The sequence below is a fragment of the Crocodylus porosus genome, unplaced genomic scaffold (genome assembly GCF_001723895.1).
Source record: "Crocodylus porosus isolate Cpor-Errol unplaced genomic scaffold, CroPor_comp1, whole genome shotgun sequence".
NCBI classification, from domain to species: Eukaryota; Metazoa; Chordata; order Crocodylia; family Crocodylidae; genus Crocodylus; species Crocodylus porosus.
In genome coordinates this window covers 249,191,903-249,209,081 of record NW_017728886.1, presented here as the reverse complement: position 1 = coordinate 249,209,081, position 17,179 = coordinate 249,191,903, and the positions used below count along the sequence as shown (strand labels likewise).

Sequence of the window (17,179 nt, the reverse complement as noted above, 5' to 3'; positions counted from 1 at the left end):
GTGGCAGGGCTGAGGATTTTGAGTTTGTTTCAGATTTGAGCACCTAATTTCTTTGGAGCCAGAACTATGAAGCACCTACCACATACAAGCACTATAGAAATCTTTTAAGAAAAGACTTGCCACTTTAAATTGCGCACTTGATATCTACATTTGCATCTTTTAAATTTATTTACTAAATAAAACACTACGCTGATCTTTTTATTGCTTCATTTGATGAAGTTTTAGGCTTCTAGAATGTATTTTTCCCCCTTTAGCAATAATATACAAACTGTTCCTTTCTGTACCTTTGAGAGAAAAGCTACTTTTAGAAATGAATAGTTACCAGAAGCAACTGAATGTTGGTATCCAAGGTATCCTAGCTGTCTTCTATATCTGGAACAGAAACTGATTGTGTGGTATCCCAGATACCACTGCATTGTTACTTTCTCTTTAATGGTAAGCCTTTTCTTTTTTAGCATATGACTTGTCTTCGCAATATTGCACTGTCAACTGATACACTATGTGGCTAAAACTAATATCCCAATGTTTCCTCCCAAGCCTTTTCCATTTCCTGAAGAGGCTTACCTCATGCTCTTCATGATGGTCACAGCTAGCATAAATTTTTTTGTATGGAGGGTCTTTGTTTTCTTCATGATTTGTATTGACAAATTCTTGTGACCTATAAGAAACATAATGGGGGACTGTGTGCTATACCTTCCTCTCACCTTAAGTTTAAACAGGGACTTCCCATACCGCAAGGCAGTTGAATTCTCATTTTGGAACCCTCTCTATGCTTTCATACTTCATATACTAAGGAGTGCACAGAAAAAAGTAGTCATTTTTTTGTATTAATGTGATCGTATTTCTATTTTAGCATTTAGATACTTATACCTTCCTCAGAGTCTAACTAAATATTTTTCAAGATGGAGTGGAAGAGAAGAACTGTGCTCTATTCCTGGCTAGGAAAATCATAGTCATTTAATGGCATAGGCCTAACATCCCCTCCAACTCTGATCTTTGCCTGCCTTTGAGTTTTAGGATGCTATATTAGATTAGTGCTCTCATTGTACTAAGTGTACTCATTGTAGAGAGAGATTAGCTCTGTACAAGCCAGCCATTACTCTGGCAATTGAGCCCCCTCCCATAATGTATTAAGGGACCTAACTAGCATTTGTAAAGTGGGTCTTTCCCTTTATGGCCATATATGAAGTCTACTGTCCTCTGCTTTTGCAGTCTATATTCTACCACTTATTGTGTGGTTACAAATACTTTTGCACAAACGCCTTCTAATGCAATCTCAACGTTCATTTAGTAAATTGAGCACTGGTTTAGTTGAAGGTCTAGAATATTTCCTTTCATCTTAGGTCTGACTTTTCAATAGGAAAAAACTAGTTTAATAACCAGATTACCAGCAAATACACTGTATGAAATCACTTTAATGCTGCTCAGTGAAAGTCACTGTTATACTCTGGGGAGCCAACCCCTTTCATCCATACATTCTGGTATAAGTTTTATTTTACAATATGAAGTATAGGAATTTGTTTTTACCATATGGTACTAGACAAAACTTTTAGTTGCATCCAAACTTACATTACAAACATAGGAAATTTAGGCAGAGTACAAAGATCTAAGACGACAAGAATTCCATAGAATAAAATGTACCAAATTGATTTATTACAAGAATTCAGGAAGGGCTTGAATGGCTTGGGCTCTTACAAGGCTACTGTTCATGTATACGTTACTGGTATGAATTTGGCTTGGGTTAACTGTAACTGAAAAATTACTGTTTATGATGCTTCAGAAAAGGATCTCTGAATAGAGCCTACCTAGCAAAAACTATCTTCACAACAACTGGCAACCTTGTTGGCAAGCTGAGACCTAGTAGACAAGAAGGCAGTCTCCTCTCCCTGACTAGAGGTGGTCTCTGCAGATGTATAAGGCATGTTGGCAAGCTATAGGGAAATTAGGTACTATTCTAGGAACAATGAAGTATCTTCAGTTTTCACTTTTGGCACTTTTCACAAGCACTAAAGCTCCTAAAGATTCTTTCAGAAATACCTCATTATCTGCCAAATGGTTCTAGTGTTGGGGCAGGGAGTAAAATAACGCAAAAAACCTTTGCTAAGTTAATTTTAATGCATTTATAAATATTTCTTTTCACTACATAAGTGGGCTATCACAACCTGATTAAGACCATTCCTAGTAGATCATTAAGTTAGGACCTGTCTCTCTAAAGTCTCCCTTGCAACAGCAGACAGCAACCTTTAACGAACTGCAGGCTGGACCAACCTGGCTTTAGTTCTCAACCCGCCTTGCACCACTCAAGCTGCAGCACAACTCCCCACCAGTAAGAAGCTGTGCCCACACCACAGCCAGGAGGAAGTGGGAGGCTACAGGAAGTGGAGGTGACTGACGTGCAGCTTCCAGCTGCCCAGCCCTAGCGCAGCTCCTTGCTGCCAGGCACAGGCCAAGATCCATGGGCCAGATCCAGCCCGCAGGCAATATGTTGCTGATTCCTGCTTTCCAACACTGGAATTTAGGATGCAGCAAATAAAGCATTGTAAGAATTGAGGTCAGACAATAATCAACAAGTGTTAATACTCCATTCAAATTATTTGAGTCACATCATAAATGCAGCACTATAAAGTTAAAACTGTACCCCCAACAAGGTGAAACAGTGCAAATACCTGTATTTAAACAAGAACGTTCCACATATACAAATATATACAGCACAAGTGCACTGTTTGCTTTGCAGTATAAATAGGTTTGATGAAACTAAGTCTCTGACGATACTACTGACCAACAGTATCAAACAATACGTATTTACTAAGGAATACAATAATACTAAACGATCAGATTATCACTATCTGATACGGCTATGCAGTGTATTATAAGATTGTCCCGGATGGATATTTAAAACTTTTAAGCCAAATATTAGTGAAAAATGTTAAAAATAGTGTCACAAAAGTCAGTTTAGATTCTGATCCTTTCAGTTATTTAGTAATCAATCACAGGCTCTACAAGGTGTACCTTTTAGCTGCCTGTACATTGGTTCAGTTTCTGGTTCCTTCCTCTTAACTGAGTAGCACCAAAACTCAATTGTCTGCTAATGATGGGGCTATCTCTAAACTATGTAATACTATAAATACAGAGGTTGTGTCTACACGTTCATTAATTTGCTTTAGGTAATGCACATTAAATTTAGTACCGCCACTGAGCGGTACTAGAGAAAGGCACAGTAACCTATTTTAATGCAATTAGCTAAAGAGCACAGGTTTTCTGTGATGCTTTAATGCACATTACAATAGGCTAATCTGTATTAAAGCACATGTGTATATGCACCCAGAGAGAAAAATAATGCTTCTAATTTAATACACAATAAAAAAAATGAAAAGGGAATAAAAAAAAAAATGAAAAGGGAATAAATGGTAACTCATTCTCAATTAAAGTAATTCTCCTGGAATTGGGTTATTTGCATTTTGGTGCTGTAAAATAATGTTATGTAAAAAAGTCTTTTAGGAATTCCATTATGGTTTGACAGATATGTAGAATTTAATTTGATCTTCCGCACAATTACACGAACCAAACAGGAACACTGTGCCATTAACCTCCTCGAATGCTATAGTTTCCATCTCCTTAAAGCAAGGGCTGTGCTGCAACCGTAACAAATAGTCGTCGCAAAGGCAAAAATCTACAGAAGAAGAAAAAAATGAGTTGCTCGTGAGAAAACTATTATCACAGTGTTCTTCTTTTGTTCCATACTCTGAACACTTATTACTACAGAGAGACTTTGGGAGTTCCATAATTAGCCATAAAGTAAGGGAGGGTGATTTATGAACTGCCCATTGAAAACCCCTACACTCTTGTTGTTCTGAAACTTGTTGGCTTCAAATGACATTTTGTGGCCCTCTGTAATATGGAATAAGTCTCTCCCTCTGGTCCTGGCAAAACCCTGCTTTACATCATTCATAAGTTTTCCCTTTTCAAAGGTGAATATAGTCATTGAGCTGTTGTTTTTTATTAGCATATTAAGTTTTAGGATTAATTCCAAATGAATGAGCCTGCAGCAGCAAACAAACAAAGGGGAGGCTTATCTTTAAAATTACTGTATTAGCAATTTTGCTATCCTCTTAAGGAAATGGGGGGAAAATTTCACGGATGTGGGGGCACAGGGTTCTGCTATTGGAACAAGTTGTAGAGAAATGTCATAAAGCTTCTGCACTTGGACTCTTCAAATTGAGGCCAGATATCTTTCTGAAATAGGTGCTTTAACAAAGCCACCTTGCCTCCCTGGTTGAGATTCATGATCTATACCAGGAGTTGTCTTGAAAGGAGGCATTCAGCAGCCTGAGTTCAGGGTTTTCTTGGTTAATGGCAGCAAAACTTATCACTTATTCCATCTTAACATCAATTTAATTAAGACTTTTTTTAAGATTAATTTGGGAGTTAGACCTTCTCCGTTGTACCTCGTTGCTGGACCCAAGAAAGGAAGCTATAAGAAAAAGTCTTCAGTTCTTACATCCCAGCCTGTCTGTGAGGATCCTCAAGACTGGAGCATATTTCCCATAGCCCAATGTGGAGCTAATGAGACTCCCCACCATGCTGCTATGGATCAGCAAGACTGGGGGATAGAAAATGAGGGAAAGCAAAACTTTCTGTGCATTCAAGTGATACATCTGCACATTACAGAAGGGATTTAGGTTCTGCATTGGATTTCAATGAGTGTGAGAGAAAACTCAGGGAGTACCTTCTTGGTATAAAATGTGGTTACTTGAGCTACCGTCTCTATCCATGTATCATACTGGAAATGCTAGAATCAGATACAACTGGGAGGCTTTTTGGATTTTGAAATTCACAACTTTACCTAGTTCCAGTGGAGTCTGATAATTCAAACTGAAACCTTATCTTCTATCCTAAGCTTTCAGAGAGGATGGACTGAATGCTGGAACAGTTTGCTTTATTCAGAATAGGAGGAGGATATTTCTTACCACCCAAATAGGATGAGTAGCTTTTTTTTCACTGTATTTTAATGTTGCGGACAGGCATTTAAAGTTTTTTGTGACTTTAAGTAAATGTACATAACCCCATGCTCTGAACATGCTTCCGGAAGGTGCAAAAATTAGACCACTCTCTCAGTGTGCTAAACCTACTGAAACGGGCCTATAGAAAAGGCAGTATTGATCTGAGAAAAACGGATACTTGAGCCTTCAAGCATGATCCTAGTAACTAGTATTCCTTTCATAATATCTCTGGATCTAAAATCATAAAACACCGCCACCGTGCCCCCCACCCCCATTCCCCTTCCTCCCTCCCCCTCCCTGCTGGCTTTTCTCAGGGCCCAGCAGCTCGGTGTCCCCTACATCCAGCCCTAACCCTGCGTCTCAATCGGGTGGAAACAGGCTGGTGCTCTGCTGCGCTGTCTCCTGTCTGAACACTCTTGGAGCACTCTGATTGGTTGTTTTGGTCAGCCAAACAGACTGCGAATAAAGCATTATGGACAGACAGACAGACGAAAGCTTTCATAATATTAGAATACTCACAGAGGCAGCTATGCTTATGTTATATTCATTTTCATCCAAAAGCTTTTCCTGGGTAGAGTTGACTCTACGTGGGAAATTATGCAGAGATGTTGTTGCTGCTTGTAATAAAAAGGCTCCAAAGTAAAAGACAAAAGTGGCTCCATGGAAAAAGAAATCCTGAAAAGAAAGTAATGAAATCAGTCTGCTGTAACTGACCTAATTTATTTAACTTCGGGGGGGGAAAAGTGAAATACTCAGATAAATTAAATAAAATTATTCTGAGATTAACTATGCCTAACACAAGGATGGTAGGTAATATATTAATTTTCCTAGTGCTAGAACAGGGCATCACAACATATAATTCATTCATGTATTAAATTCCTGAAGAGGGATTTAGGCATAACTTAGGGCCCCATGTGCAAAATTGCAATGCTGAAAACCCCTGCTCAGCTCCTACTTCAAAGCCATCAGCACCAAAGATTCTGACACAAAATTTTGCCAGGTACTTAAAATTCTCTTTCTGTGTATAGCCAAAAATGTCTCCCTTTTAACACGGCTGAGTGGCTTGGTGCTTAGCTCATGCCTATCTGCAGTCTAGATGCAGGTATTCTTCTCCTTTGTCTCCCTGATGAGTCAGGCTTTTTCAGAGTACCCCTACCAATCAAATGGGTTCTGCATCAAATGCAGTGGTGGCTGCCCCCTTTTTTGCAATGTGATTGAAGCTGCTGCCATGCCCTCCTACTTCCTTCTGTTCAACGTTGTTGGGACATTCATCCAGGATATAGGAGACTCCTGTACAATTCCTTCCTCTGCTTGAGGAGATTCATACCCACATCTACTACTTTTTGGGTTGCTCATCAGACTACAAGTCTAAAGAACATTTATGCATATCAACAGGAGACTCGTGTAAAATACATGAGCATCCTTCTAGCAGGGAGATAAATCCAGGACTTCTTCCCAGCTGAATGACCTAACCACTAGGTTACAGTGTTGTGCTCTCTCTTGTGTTCTCTCAATGGTCCAATGAATCTTTATTTTTCTACACTGCTGAACAGGTTCAAAAGGAGGGAGAGTATGCCCTACCCAGAAAACCCTACAGCCAGGTAGCTGAAGTACACTTTGTAAGAGGTAGAAATGGATTTGAATCTCTTGCAGAGGGGAAAATTAAATGCTGATCTCCTGTATCTTGGGTGACAGCTCAAACTGTCTTTTACTGCACCTCTCACACATGCACACTTGAAAGAAAGAGCATAGCTATCCTCTTCTGAATGAGGGCTCCAAGCTCTGAAATTTGAGTAGTGATATGTGCTTAAAGCCTGGAAAAGGAGGATACTTTAGATACACCCCTGATATGCTCTGCTAACAGCTAGCCCTTAGCAGCTCACAGCTGTTTAGGGAAGAGATTGATTCCTCCCATGATTTGAATAAGGGGCTTAGGCATACAATTAAGGATTCCAGATGCAAACATGCAAGTCTGCCTCAAAGTGGCCAAGTCCCTCCTTAGATTTAGGTTGACATTCCAGGTAGAGAGCCTGGCATTCCAGGTAGAGAGTTTAAAAAAAAACATTTCAGTAAAGTTTATCTAATATATTTATCCCTTTGGTAATTTGTAGCCTACTAAATTCTAGCAGGAATATCTTTCAGGGGATCTGCGTAAATACCTTACGATGTCATTAGAAACAAAATAGTTTTCATTGCTATATTTGCTATGTTTCATGATTTAATATACAATGGTTTACATATGTATGCTGTTTGTGTGGAGGTGGTAACCAAGTGAAATAGTACCTCTAGGGGACTAATTAATTCATTATTTCTTTCCAACTGTATAGCAAGGGACCATAACTTTCTCTAAGCATGAACACATGAAGTAAATCAACAGTTTGATATTGGTTGTACTACCTCTGTAAAATCAAGGTCATGTCCTGCATTGCCCCAGTTAGGGAAATGTTTTCTACATAGATTCCAACCCCCCCCCCGGTGAGTTTTATTTTATTTGTTTAATTAAATGAGTCTGCTTTGCAATGTAGATTGTTTATCAGTCAGTGATTCTATATCTGACTGAGGCTAAATCTGAGTAAAATCACACAACAGTCAGCTTCAACAAGCTACAACAAAGGTAGTTGCTACAGTTTCCTCTTCCACTTGGACCAGGAAATAGCATTCTAACAATGTGATCATTTGAGACTCTGTCATGGAAGCTGCTCTTTCCATATTCTTAGTTTCTGAATCACTGACTGTGAGTCCATAAGCCCCAGTTCTGGCAAGATGGTTGTAGTAAGAATGAACTAGGGCGTTACTATCTCTTGAAGTATTGTCTGGGAGCCATCAGGCTTTAACACAAAAATGTGTTATCCTAGATCTGGCTGCAGGGTCATGGAAGATGCTGTACAAATTTGCAGCCAGTTAAGGAGTTTCATTCTTGCACTAAGCTGCCCATCTAGCATACAACTGTCTTGCTCAATTGTATTGGCTATTCTTTTAGTACTTTAGCTCATGAAAGAGCACATACAGCTCAGTGAGGAACACCATGCTGGCTGTATATACAGGAGAGGCATATTCAGGAAACAAACTTTCTTGTTTTCTCCATTGAGCTGCCAAACACTTTAATTTCCTGGCAACAGTTACAGTGCAATTAGGTATCAAAAGCAGCATTTGTATGGCCATGACTTCTGTGATCAAAAAATGACAAATCTTTATGTGCTTTAAATAATGTAGATTGGTACCTCCTGTTCCACTGCTTTTATAATCCTTTAAACTTCATGAAAAGGGTGTGCATGCACATGTATGTACAGTTTGTAAATAAAAGGATAGTTCACACCTTTACACCTGTGAAAACCTACATGTATAGAGCAGTATAAAATGGCTGGTTTGGACACACTACTTGGCACAGTTCAGAGCTATACATCTCCACAACATCCGCATCTTTCTGACTCAGGATAAGTAGCATCTCTGAATAGTTTCAGGGGAAATGCCAAAGGAATATAGTACTGCTCAGTGAAGGCTGGCAGAACATGGCCCCTCAAATTCTACAGATTTGCATCTGGGATAGTGGAATTTCCAAGGGTTTAAATAAGCTCAAACCATTTTTTAAAGTAAAACTTGGCTTTTTTATTTCTTACAACTATTAATACTATATAACAATACATCTGTACTTCTGTTTTTCTGGAGTTACTTGTCAAACTGCCAGAGTTAATCATTGTGAATTATGTTGCATATATTATTTTCTGAAGCAGTAAATCTGCTCGTCACACGCTGTCTGTGTAAAAATAGAAAGAAATACAGTTTTCGGTTTTTCTTCTAACATAAAAGCAAATTCAGCGTTTCTACAGTTACATGTCTTTACTTATCTGTAGAAATTGCCATTTACAATAAAATTGAGCAATACATGTGTCACAGTATCTTGTTTGGAAAATGCACATCCAGTGTGCTACAGAACACAAGGTGATCTTAAAATGGTATGCCAACCTGTAGCATAATTAATTTCCGGTGATTAATAAAGTAAGCTGGATTATAGCCAGCATAGTTGAGGTAAAATGTTCAGTCCTCTTTATATGAGCAGTTATGAGTCATTTTTAACAAAATCACAGATAAATATCATAGGCCTGCTATAAGGCCCTCTTATACCAGAGGGGCCACAATTCCTGACTATTAAACGAGGGCCTGGACAGTGGCTTCCCAATAAGTGATGGAGAAAAAGTTAGGGTATTATCTGGCTCGAATAGAGCAAAGAACTCTCTCAGAATGGGGGTAAGCAGATGACATTTATTTACACTAAAGTAAATCTGGTTCTCCTGGTGTACAGTATCATCTGTCCAAAACCTGTTGTTACAAGATGAATATTTGTATAGCATTTTGGATATGTAAAGAAAGCACTATGCCCCCAACCAGCAAGGCTAGAAAGTATGTGCATAATTTTAAACTGAATAATTCTACCGAAACCAACTATACCTCCCATTTACTTAAATTATGCACAGTTTTAAGAGCTTTGTTGAATCCTAACTGATGTGTGAACACCACCAAACAACCCTCAATTTACAATTTCCTCAACACTCAACCGGCAATCCTTGGATTGTGACTCACATTTTGGGAATGAAACATAAAAGCAGATGCAATTAGCAGACTCTTACATAATCTTTGCTTTAGCTCTACTGAAGAGTTGAAGTTACACTCTTGTGTATGTGTACTTGTAGTGAAACATTGCTGCTATAAAGCCAAAGTGTCTTTGGAGAGAATCCAAATTTATTGCTGATAATTGATAAACCCTTCAAAGACCCAGCTTAAGATGTTCTATGAACTTCTGACTTAAATTACTTGCAAATCAAGGGACTCTCCACCTAATGACTTGGATATTATGGGATACACAAGAATGGATTTAAAAATATATCTAAGCATACAAATCTTAAGCATAACATGCTTACCAGTAGAAAAATAGGCTATGGAGAAGGAAGACTATTAAATAAAGATGTTGAACAGTCAGACACATCAGCACTTCAATGACATGATACATTTTTAGGAACTTTTATTCTTTTTGCATCTTCTCTTTCTCTTGTTGCTCACTTAAAACTTTGCAATATTATAAAACACAATGATATAACATAGCGTATGTTTCACCTGTAGGCATTTGGAAACTTCCTATTCAGCTTGTGATGTACAGCTTGTTAGAACCTATTATTTTTTAAGACTACAAACAACACAGGAGTACATATATTAAAAATTATGGAAGACATACTTATCAGTTTGCCCATACTCAAAGATATGCACATAATCAAAATAAAATGGAATAGGTTATAGCTTTCCTTTTTTCATATGAAGGTACAGACTGAAGGCTGATTAGACATATAAAGCTTTATTGTAATCTTGCTTTCTGACTGAAGGTTGAGCATTGCATATGACGATATATAATCAATACAGGCTTTGGCATTTAAAAAGATCAGGCTTCAGTTTTACTGAAGAACTGAGCCACATCACACAGAGCCACTCTGGCCATTGGAGGCCTACGAGTCCAGAATGGCAGTAGACAGTCCTAAGCATCTACTTCACAATAAACTGAGTCTCTTATAAGGTCAGAGAACTAGAAGGATGTTCCTGGGTCACTGATTCCTACCCCTTGCTACTACAGATAGCCACATCACAGAATGCTGTTAATAAACATAGCAAGTGCCACCTTTGTTTTGCATGAAACTTTTGCCTTACTAGTTCTATAGGAAGGCTGTTCTGGAAGTTCATAGTTCTTTTAACTTCCAACCTAAACCCAGTTCATACCCAATTATCCTTATGGTAATGTTCACCTTCAGCCTGGTCTCCTTCCCTGGTATTTCCCCCTTGTTGATTATGGAACATAATCATAGCACCTCTTAGTCTTTGCTTTTGTAGATTTAAACCAGCATGTTTTTCTGTCTCTTGTAAGACAGGTGCTCCATTCTATTGATCAGTTTGCAACTTTTCCAGTTTGACTCACTCCACTGACTGGTGGGCCTCAAGTTAGGAAGATCCTCAGTCTTTTTTTTTCCTTGAGAATATGGAAACAGTGTTACAAAAGAGTAAAAAAACTTACCATCTGGTTCCAGTCAACAGCAATTCTGTGCGTGTAGCTGAAGAGGAACACGCACAGGAAGAGGATGGAGAGGAAACAAGCAGTCACAGACACAAACATCACCCATCCCTGCAGTAGCGGCAGAGGAACCCTGGTGGCAGCTACCAAAATCCACACTAGTGCTCCAAATAGCTGAGGGGGGAAGAACACAATAAAGGTTGAACTAAACATTCTCCAGCCTTTCTTGACTGAGAGCTAACAGCTCAACTCAAACTGAAAAAATCCTCGTGGAGGTAACTTCAGGAATTTGGGCAATTTAGAAAATTTTACCTTTTCAAGCTGAATGGCTCAAAATGACCTAGACATTGAGGAGATAGTCTCAGTAGGTGCATCTACACGTGCACTTTAATGTGCAGCAGCCTATTTTACTGTATTAAAAAGTGCCACGTAAAAAACTATGCGATTGCACTAATGCACAGCAAAATAGGCTACTGTGCATCAAGCATCACTTAAATACTGCGCATTACGGCAGCCTAATATGCATTTGTTTCATACCTCACATTGGAGGTACTAAATTCAATGCACATCAGGAATAGTATGCATGTAGATGCACCCACTGAAAGTGAATGGGACCTAACGGTTTAAAGGGCTCTTGAAAATAGAAGCTTCTAAGTCACTGAAGTATTTTTTGCCCAAAGTCTTATTTTGAAGGGAATAAAGGGACTATTAAAAACACTGTTAGGAAGCATTTATGCTGGAGGAAGGAATCAAAAGGTTTGTTGACACCAGCATGTGTGCCAAGGGCGCAAGTAGGATTGAATCTAAATTTTATGCCATGCAGCCATAGGCAGTAACAGTAATGAAATAAAAATAGATCCTGGTTTGGTTTTGTTTGATTTTTAACGGAGTTTATTATTTTCCTTTAGGCACATGAGATTTGGACAAAAGGATAAAAGGCAATAAATGAAAAGTAAAATATTTTAAGGTTAGAAAAGCTATGGCAGACTGGATCTGGAAGGCTAAGTAAAAGGAAGAGATAGGCCAAGTTCTTTGCAGTTAAGCTTATGTAACAAAGAGCAGAATTTAGCCCTCCCAAATGTCATTGTAGCATACTGATTGATCACAATAAACATGTCTTCAACTATAACAAAAGAGACCCATTAAAATCACCATTGCCACTGGAAACCGTTCCTATGTCTTTAAATCAACACAGCTATAACCTACATCTTCTTTAAGATGGAAAGCTTAATCTAACTTAATAGTAAAGGCATTATTTTAGACAATGGGTAATAAAGACAGTGATCAAATTCAGGCCATTTCCACTGGAGTGGCCATTTCCAGTATATACCTCCCAAGGCACAAAGCTGGAAGCAATTTTCCTTTTTTCCCAGATAGCAAGAACTTCAGTGGAAAGCCTGTTTAGTTTCTTTTTTAATCTGGGCCTGGCTCAATTTCCAGTAAGAACAAGTAAATCTTTCGTGGTATTAAAATACAGCATGTATGAATCCAATACATCTGATGTAAAGATGCACTGGCAGCCTGAATTCACAATTCCACAAGTTAGTCTGTCAGCCTTCAAGCTATTTTCAACAGTTTCTTTTCATAATGAATCTGTTGTGAGAAAACCTACTTTCTTCTACAGTAACACGGCACTGGAGTCTCAAATCCTTTCTGGAGAAAACAAGTATTGCATGGGTAATAGCCACATAGTCTTTCCACTGCATCCCACTGCTGAGATTGGCATCACAGTTACTAATTTTAGCATCTACTTTGACAATGATTTCCCTGATAGTGCACCTGTCCAGTGGAACTAAAGCAAGGCACAGCACTCGCATTACACCGGTTGGCAAAACCATCAGGCAGTTAACTCAGGGTCATTTCTGACCTGCCTGAGAATGGAGGACCGCACACATACACCCACAGGGTGGAAGTCGGGCATGTACAAGGCTTCTCTGGTGATTAGACCGGTACTCAAATCTGCAGCTGCAAGTAAGACTCTAGTCTTGAAACCTACATTTCCCCAGGCTCTCATACTCAATTAATCACAGCTGCGAAGTGGAAAACCCTTCTGCTCCTGCTAAGGACCTGACCTGTCCCAGTGAGGGCACTTGGGTAAAGCTGGGCATGCAGATAGAAAGCCGAGGAAATGTTTGCACATATGTGTGTATTTGTATGTAGAAGCATGTGTGTATGGGTGTGTGTACTTTATAAGCAGAAGGGTGCCTGTACTTTGTATGTAGAAGTGTGTGCATGTGTACCACATAGACAGAAGGGCACACATACTTTGTATGTAGAAGGGTGTGTGCACTTTTTATGTAGGTGCCTGCATTTTGTATGTAGCAGTGTGTGCGTGTGTACCATATAGGTAGAACAGTGTGTTCTATGTACAGAAGGGTGCATGTATTCTGTATGTAGGTGCCTGTACTTCATATGTAGAAGGGTGTGTGTGTGTGTGTACCATGTAGGTAGAAGTGTGCACATATTTTGTACACAGAAGAATGTGTGTACTTTGTATGTAGGTGCCTGTACTTTGTATATAGAAGTGTGCATGTGCATATTGTATGTAGAAGTGTGTGCATACTTTATATACAGAAAGGTGTGTGCACTTTCTATATAGGTGCCTGCAGATTGTATGTAGAAGTGTGTGTGTGTGTGTGTGTGTGTGTGTGTGTACACACCACGTAGGTAGAAGGGAGCGTATACTTTGGGTACAGAAGGGTGCATGCACTCCGCATGTAGGTGCCTGCAGTTTGTCTGTTGGGGGGGTGTCTGTCGGTGAACCACATAGGTAGAAGGGCGCGCATACTTTGTACACAGAAGGGTGCGTGTACTTTGTATGTAGAAGTGTGTGCATGTGAACTATGCAAGCAGAAGGGTGCGCATACTTTATACACAGAAGAGTGTGTGTAGTTTGTATGTAGGGACATGTATCTTGTATGTAGAAGTGTGTGTGTACCACATAGGTAGAAGGGTGCACATACTTTGCGTATAGAAGGGTTTGTGTACTCGTCTGTAGGTGCCTGCATTTTGTATGGGGGGGGGGTGTACCACGTAGGCAGAAGGGGGGGCATACTTGTACACAGCAAGGTGCCGAGAGAGAGAGAGAGAGAGTGTGTGTGTGTGTGTGTGTAGGAAGCACGCAGGTAGAAGGGCGCGTGCACCCGGCCGTCGTGCCGACGCGTGTGCCCCCCCGCCCTGGGGCCCGTGCGCGGGGGCCGCTCGCGGCGGCGGGACGCGGCAGGCTCCCCCCGTCCCCACTCACGATCTCGAGGCAGATGAAGGCCCCCGAGTAGGTGCGCAGGATGTCGAGGCCGCAGGGCAGCGTGACCCGCGGCGGCGGGAAGTAGGCGGCGGGGTTGGGGGGCGGCGGCATGGAGCCCCCGCGGGCCGACATCCCGCTGCGGCCCGGACGTGGCTGCGCCCAGGTAGGACGGCGCGGGGCGGCGCCGGGGGAGGCGCCGGCAGGTGCTGAGGGGCGGCGCTTCCGCCCCCGCCCGGCCCACGCGCGACGGCTGCGCCGGGGCTCCAGCCCGCAAGGGCGGCGATCCCGCACCCTGCGTGGGCAGCCGCCCTCCTGCTTCACCACCCTCCTCCTGAGACGGGTTTTCCAACCTGCTCGCTCTGTCCTCGGCCACAGCTGACAACGGCCCGGCTCCATCCTCTTCGCAAGCCCCTTCCCGGCACTTGAAGGCTGCTGTTCAAGCCTTCTGCATTATTACGAAATCTATGCAGTTTAATCGCCGTTCCTCAGACCTATACCGAGGGGGACCCTCGCAGTGACAACACGTGCCCCTGTGGGCAAGTTCAAGCCCTGCCCCACCTTGGTGACCGTGTTTACTGTGCTACCTGGTGGCCTTCGAGCGCTTCACACAGGGTATAGCATCACCTGAAGACGGCTGACACAATAAGGTTGCCTTCAATTTGTGCGGTAGATGCCACCCCTAGGGCGGGGGGTGCAAATCAGGATGACTGCCCTAGGCCCCGTGCTTTGGGGGCCCCGCGGAGCCAGCTCCACCGCCTCCTCCTCAAACCTTCTGCTGGCTTCCTTGCATGCAGGAGTGGGGCCCCGCAGAGGCTGTTTTGCCCTGGGCCATGCACCCTGCTTGGTTCATCTCTGGTTCCTGGGGAACAGCACATACATTGAGTTTGCACAAAGCGACCCCAGTTTACAGTGGAACAGATAGGGATGCCTTCCCGCGGTGGTGAGGGAGGGAGGGAGGGAGACTGGGGCTAGGGAAGGGCCGGGGAGAAGAGTGTTTGCTGAAAGTCCTTGAGTCTACCAAGGGGTGTCTCAGGCTGAAAGCGGTGAGAATCACAGGTCTAATGGTATTGCCACGCCGAGTGTTTGGAAGTCACAGGTCAATTCCCCTGCAAAACGCCACGTCGGTGTATAGATCACAAAACATTGGAGGAGACGGCATTTAACTTCCGGTTGCAGAGGTTTTTCTCTAAGACCGTTTTGTGTATGACCATTCTCTATGATCTACATTTTAATAAGCAGCACAAACAAAAACAGTGAAGGTTACGGTATATTTGTGGTGGCAGGAGTTGAAGTTTTAAGAAAAGTACCAAATATCACAAGGTGTGTGATAAAATCATGAAAGTTGCCATCACTGTGTCAGCTCAGGGGAGAGCTCTTTTCTCTGATTTTTTTACTAGTACTGTATTCCTAAGGTTTTTGCGAGTGGCACATGTTTTTTCAGAAGTAATGAATGATACAGCCTAGACCAGTATCTCTCCATAGGATCATGTATTAAAAATGGGCCCAAATACTGAGCACACATGGGTTTCAGCCAACTGGGTCTGGACTGAATCTAGTCCCTGTTTCTAACTCTTTTTAGAAGAGTTTTCATACACAATATCTCCCCAGGGTCAAATCTCTCTTCTGAGCCTTTCACTGGGATATGGGACTCTACAGTCCAGCAGCCATATATCCCACAGTATCAGTCTCAGACCAGCAGAGACCTGTAGTGGCTTATAGATGTACTTTTTGGGGGTGTCCAGACCCTGGGTCTGCAGGTAGATCCCGGAGCCTCTTTTGGTTTGGGGGGAAAGCTGGGCATGTGTGCTTGTGCACACCCACTGCCCCCAGCCCCAGCAGGTCTGTCTGTGCGGGAGGGAAGGGGCGGGGGCCAGATTGAGGTCCCCGCGGTGAGCAGCTGACGGTGTGGCTGGCCAGGAGCAGGGGAAGTGGGGCCCCAGTCCGGCCAGGTGGTGGGAGGATTGGAGCCCAGGGAGGCTCCTCCAGTGGCACTTGGGGCTCCTTCCCCATCCCTGCGGGGGCAGAGGTGGCAGAGGCTGCTGCCGCTGTGCCTCAAGTCCTGCAGCAGCTGGCCACGTGCAGGTGCGGCTCAAGCTCAGCAGCAGGGACTCACGTGGAGGCGGCCTTGGCCCAGCCGGATCTGAGAAGATCTGGTTGTCCAAGGGCGCATGGGGGGCGTTCCCGCGGCCGGACACAGCTTGGTGGAGGCCCTGGCAGCCCGTGTCCCTCCCACCTGTGCTTGGGGTGCAACAGGCAGCCTACAGCAGCAGCCACCTTGTCCCGAGCACAGGTCAGGGGGCATGGGCCACCGGGTTCTTTGCCAGGCTGTACCCAGCGGTGGGAATGCCCACCCCCACCCCAGCGACTACCGGACCACGGAGACTTTCAGACCCAGCCAGGCCGGCGCCCAATGCCACCTTTCTCTGGCTGCTGGGCAGGCGCAACTCAGTGCAATTGTAGCACAGAAGGGGGATGAGGCCCCGGCCCAGCTGGATCTGGGACACTCCACGGTCTAGGGGAGCATGGGGTAAGGGGTGGAGAGAAGTGGGGCAGGGCAGCCAGTGGGGCATGGTAGATCCTGGGGTGACCTTTAGTTCCAAAATGTGATCTTCACCATAAAAAGGTTGGAGACCACTGCTCTAATACCACATTTTCTCTGAATCTGTGGTTTGTCAATTTTTCAGGCTGGATCAAATCCATTTTGCACTCTCCTTTCCTGCATATTTTTCTTCCCTGTGATCCATGTTAGTCCTCCCCCACCCGCTACAGGGCAACACCTTCTGTTAGTCCCTGTCGCTAAACATGAGTTGTACTGGGACTTTTCCCTTTCACCCAGTGATGTTCACCCTACCGGCTTCTGTGCAGAAGGCCTATTGTTTGTGGTGC

General features: G+C 42.8%; 1 protein-coding gene across 1 annotated transcript; it reads right to left on the bottom strand.

Moving 5' to 3' along the window:
• Positions 1–3,327: 3,327 nt before the first annotated feature.
• Positions 3,328–14,468, bottom strand: MAL2 (mal, T-cell differentiation protein 2). Its single transcript, XM_019552244.1, has 4 exons — positions 14,294–14,468; positions 11,053–11,223; positions 5,520–5,675; positions 3,328–3,670 (listed from the first exon to the last, which is right to left on the bottom strand). The coding sequence occupies exons 1-4, from the start codon at positions 14,423–14,425 to the stop codon at positions 3,599–3,601; spliced, it is 531 nt and encodes a 176-aa protein (XP_019407789.1). The 5' UTR covers positions 14,426–14,468; the 3' UTR covers positions 3,328–3,598.
• Positions 14,469–17,179: the final 2,711 nt, after the last annotated feature.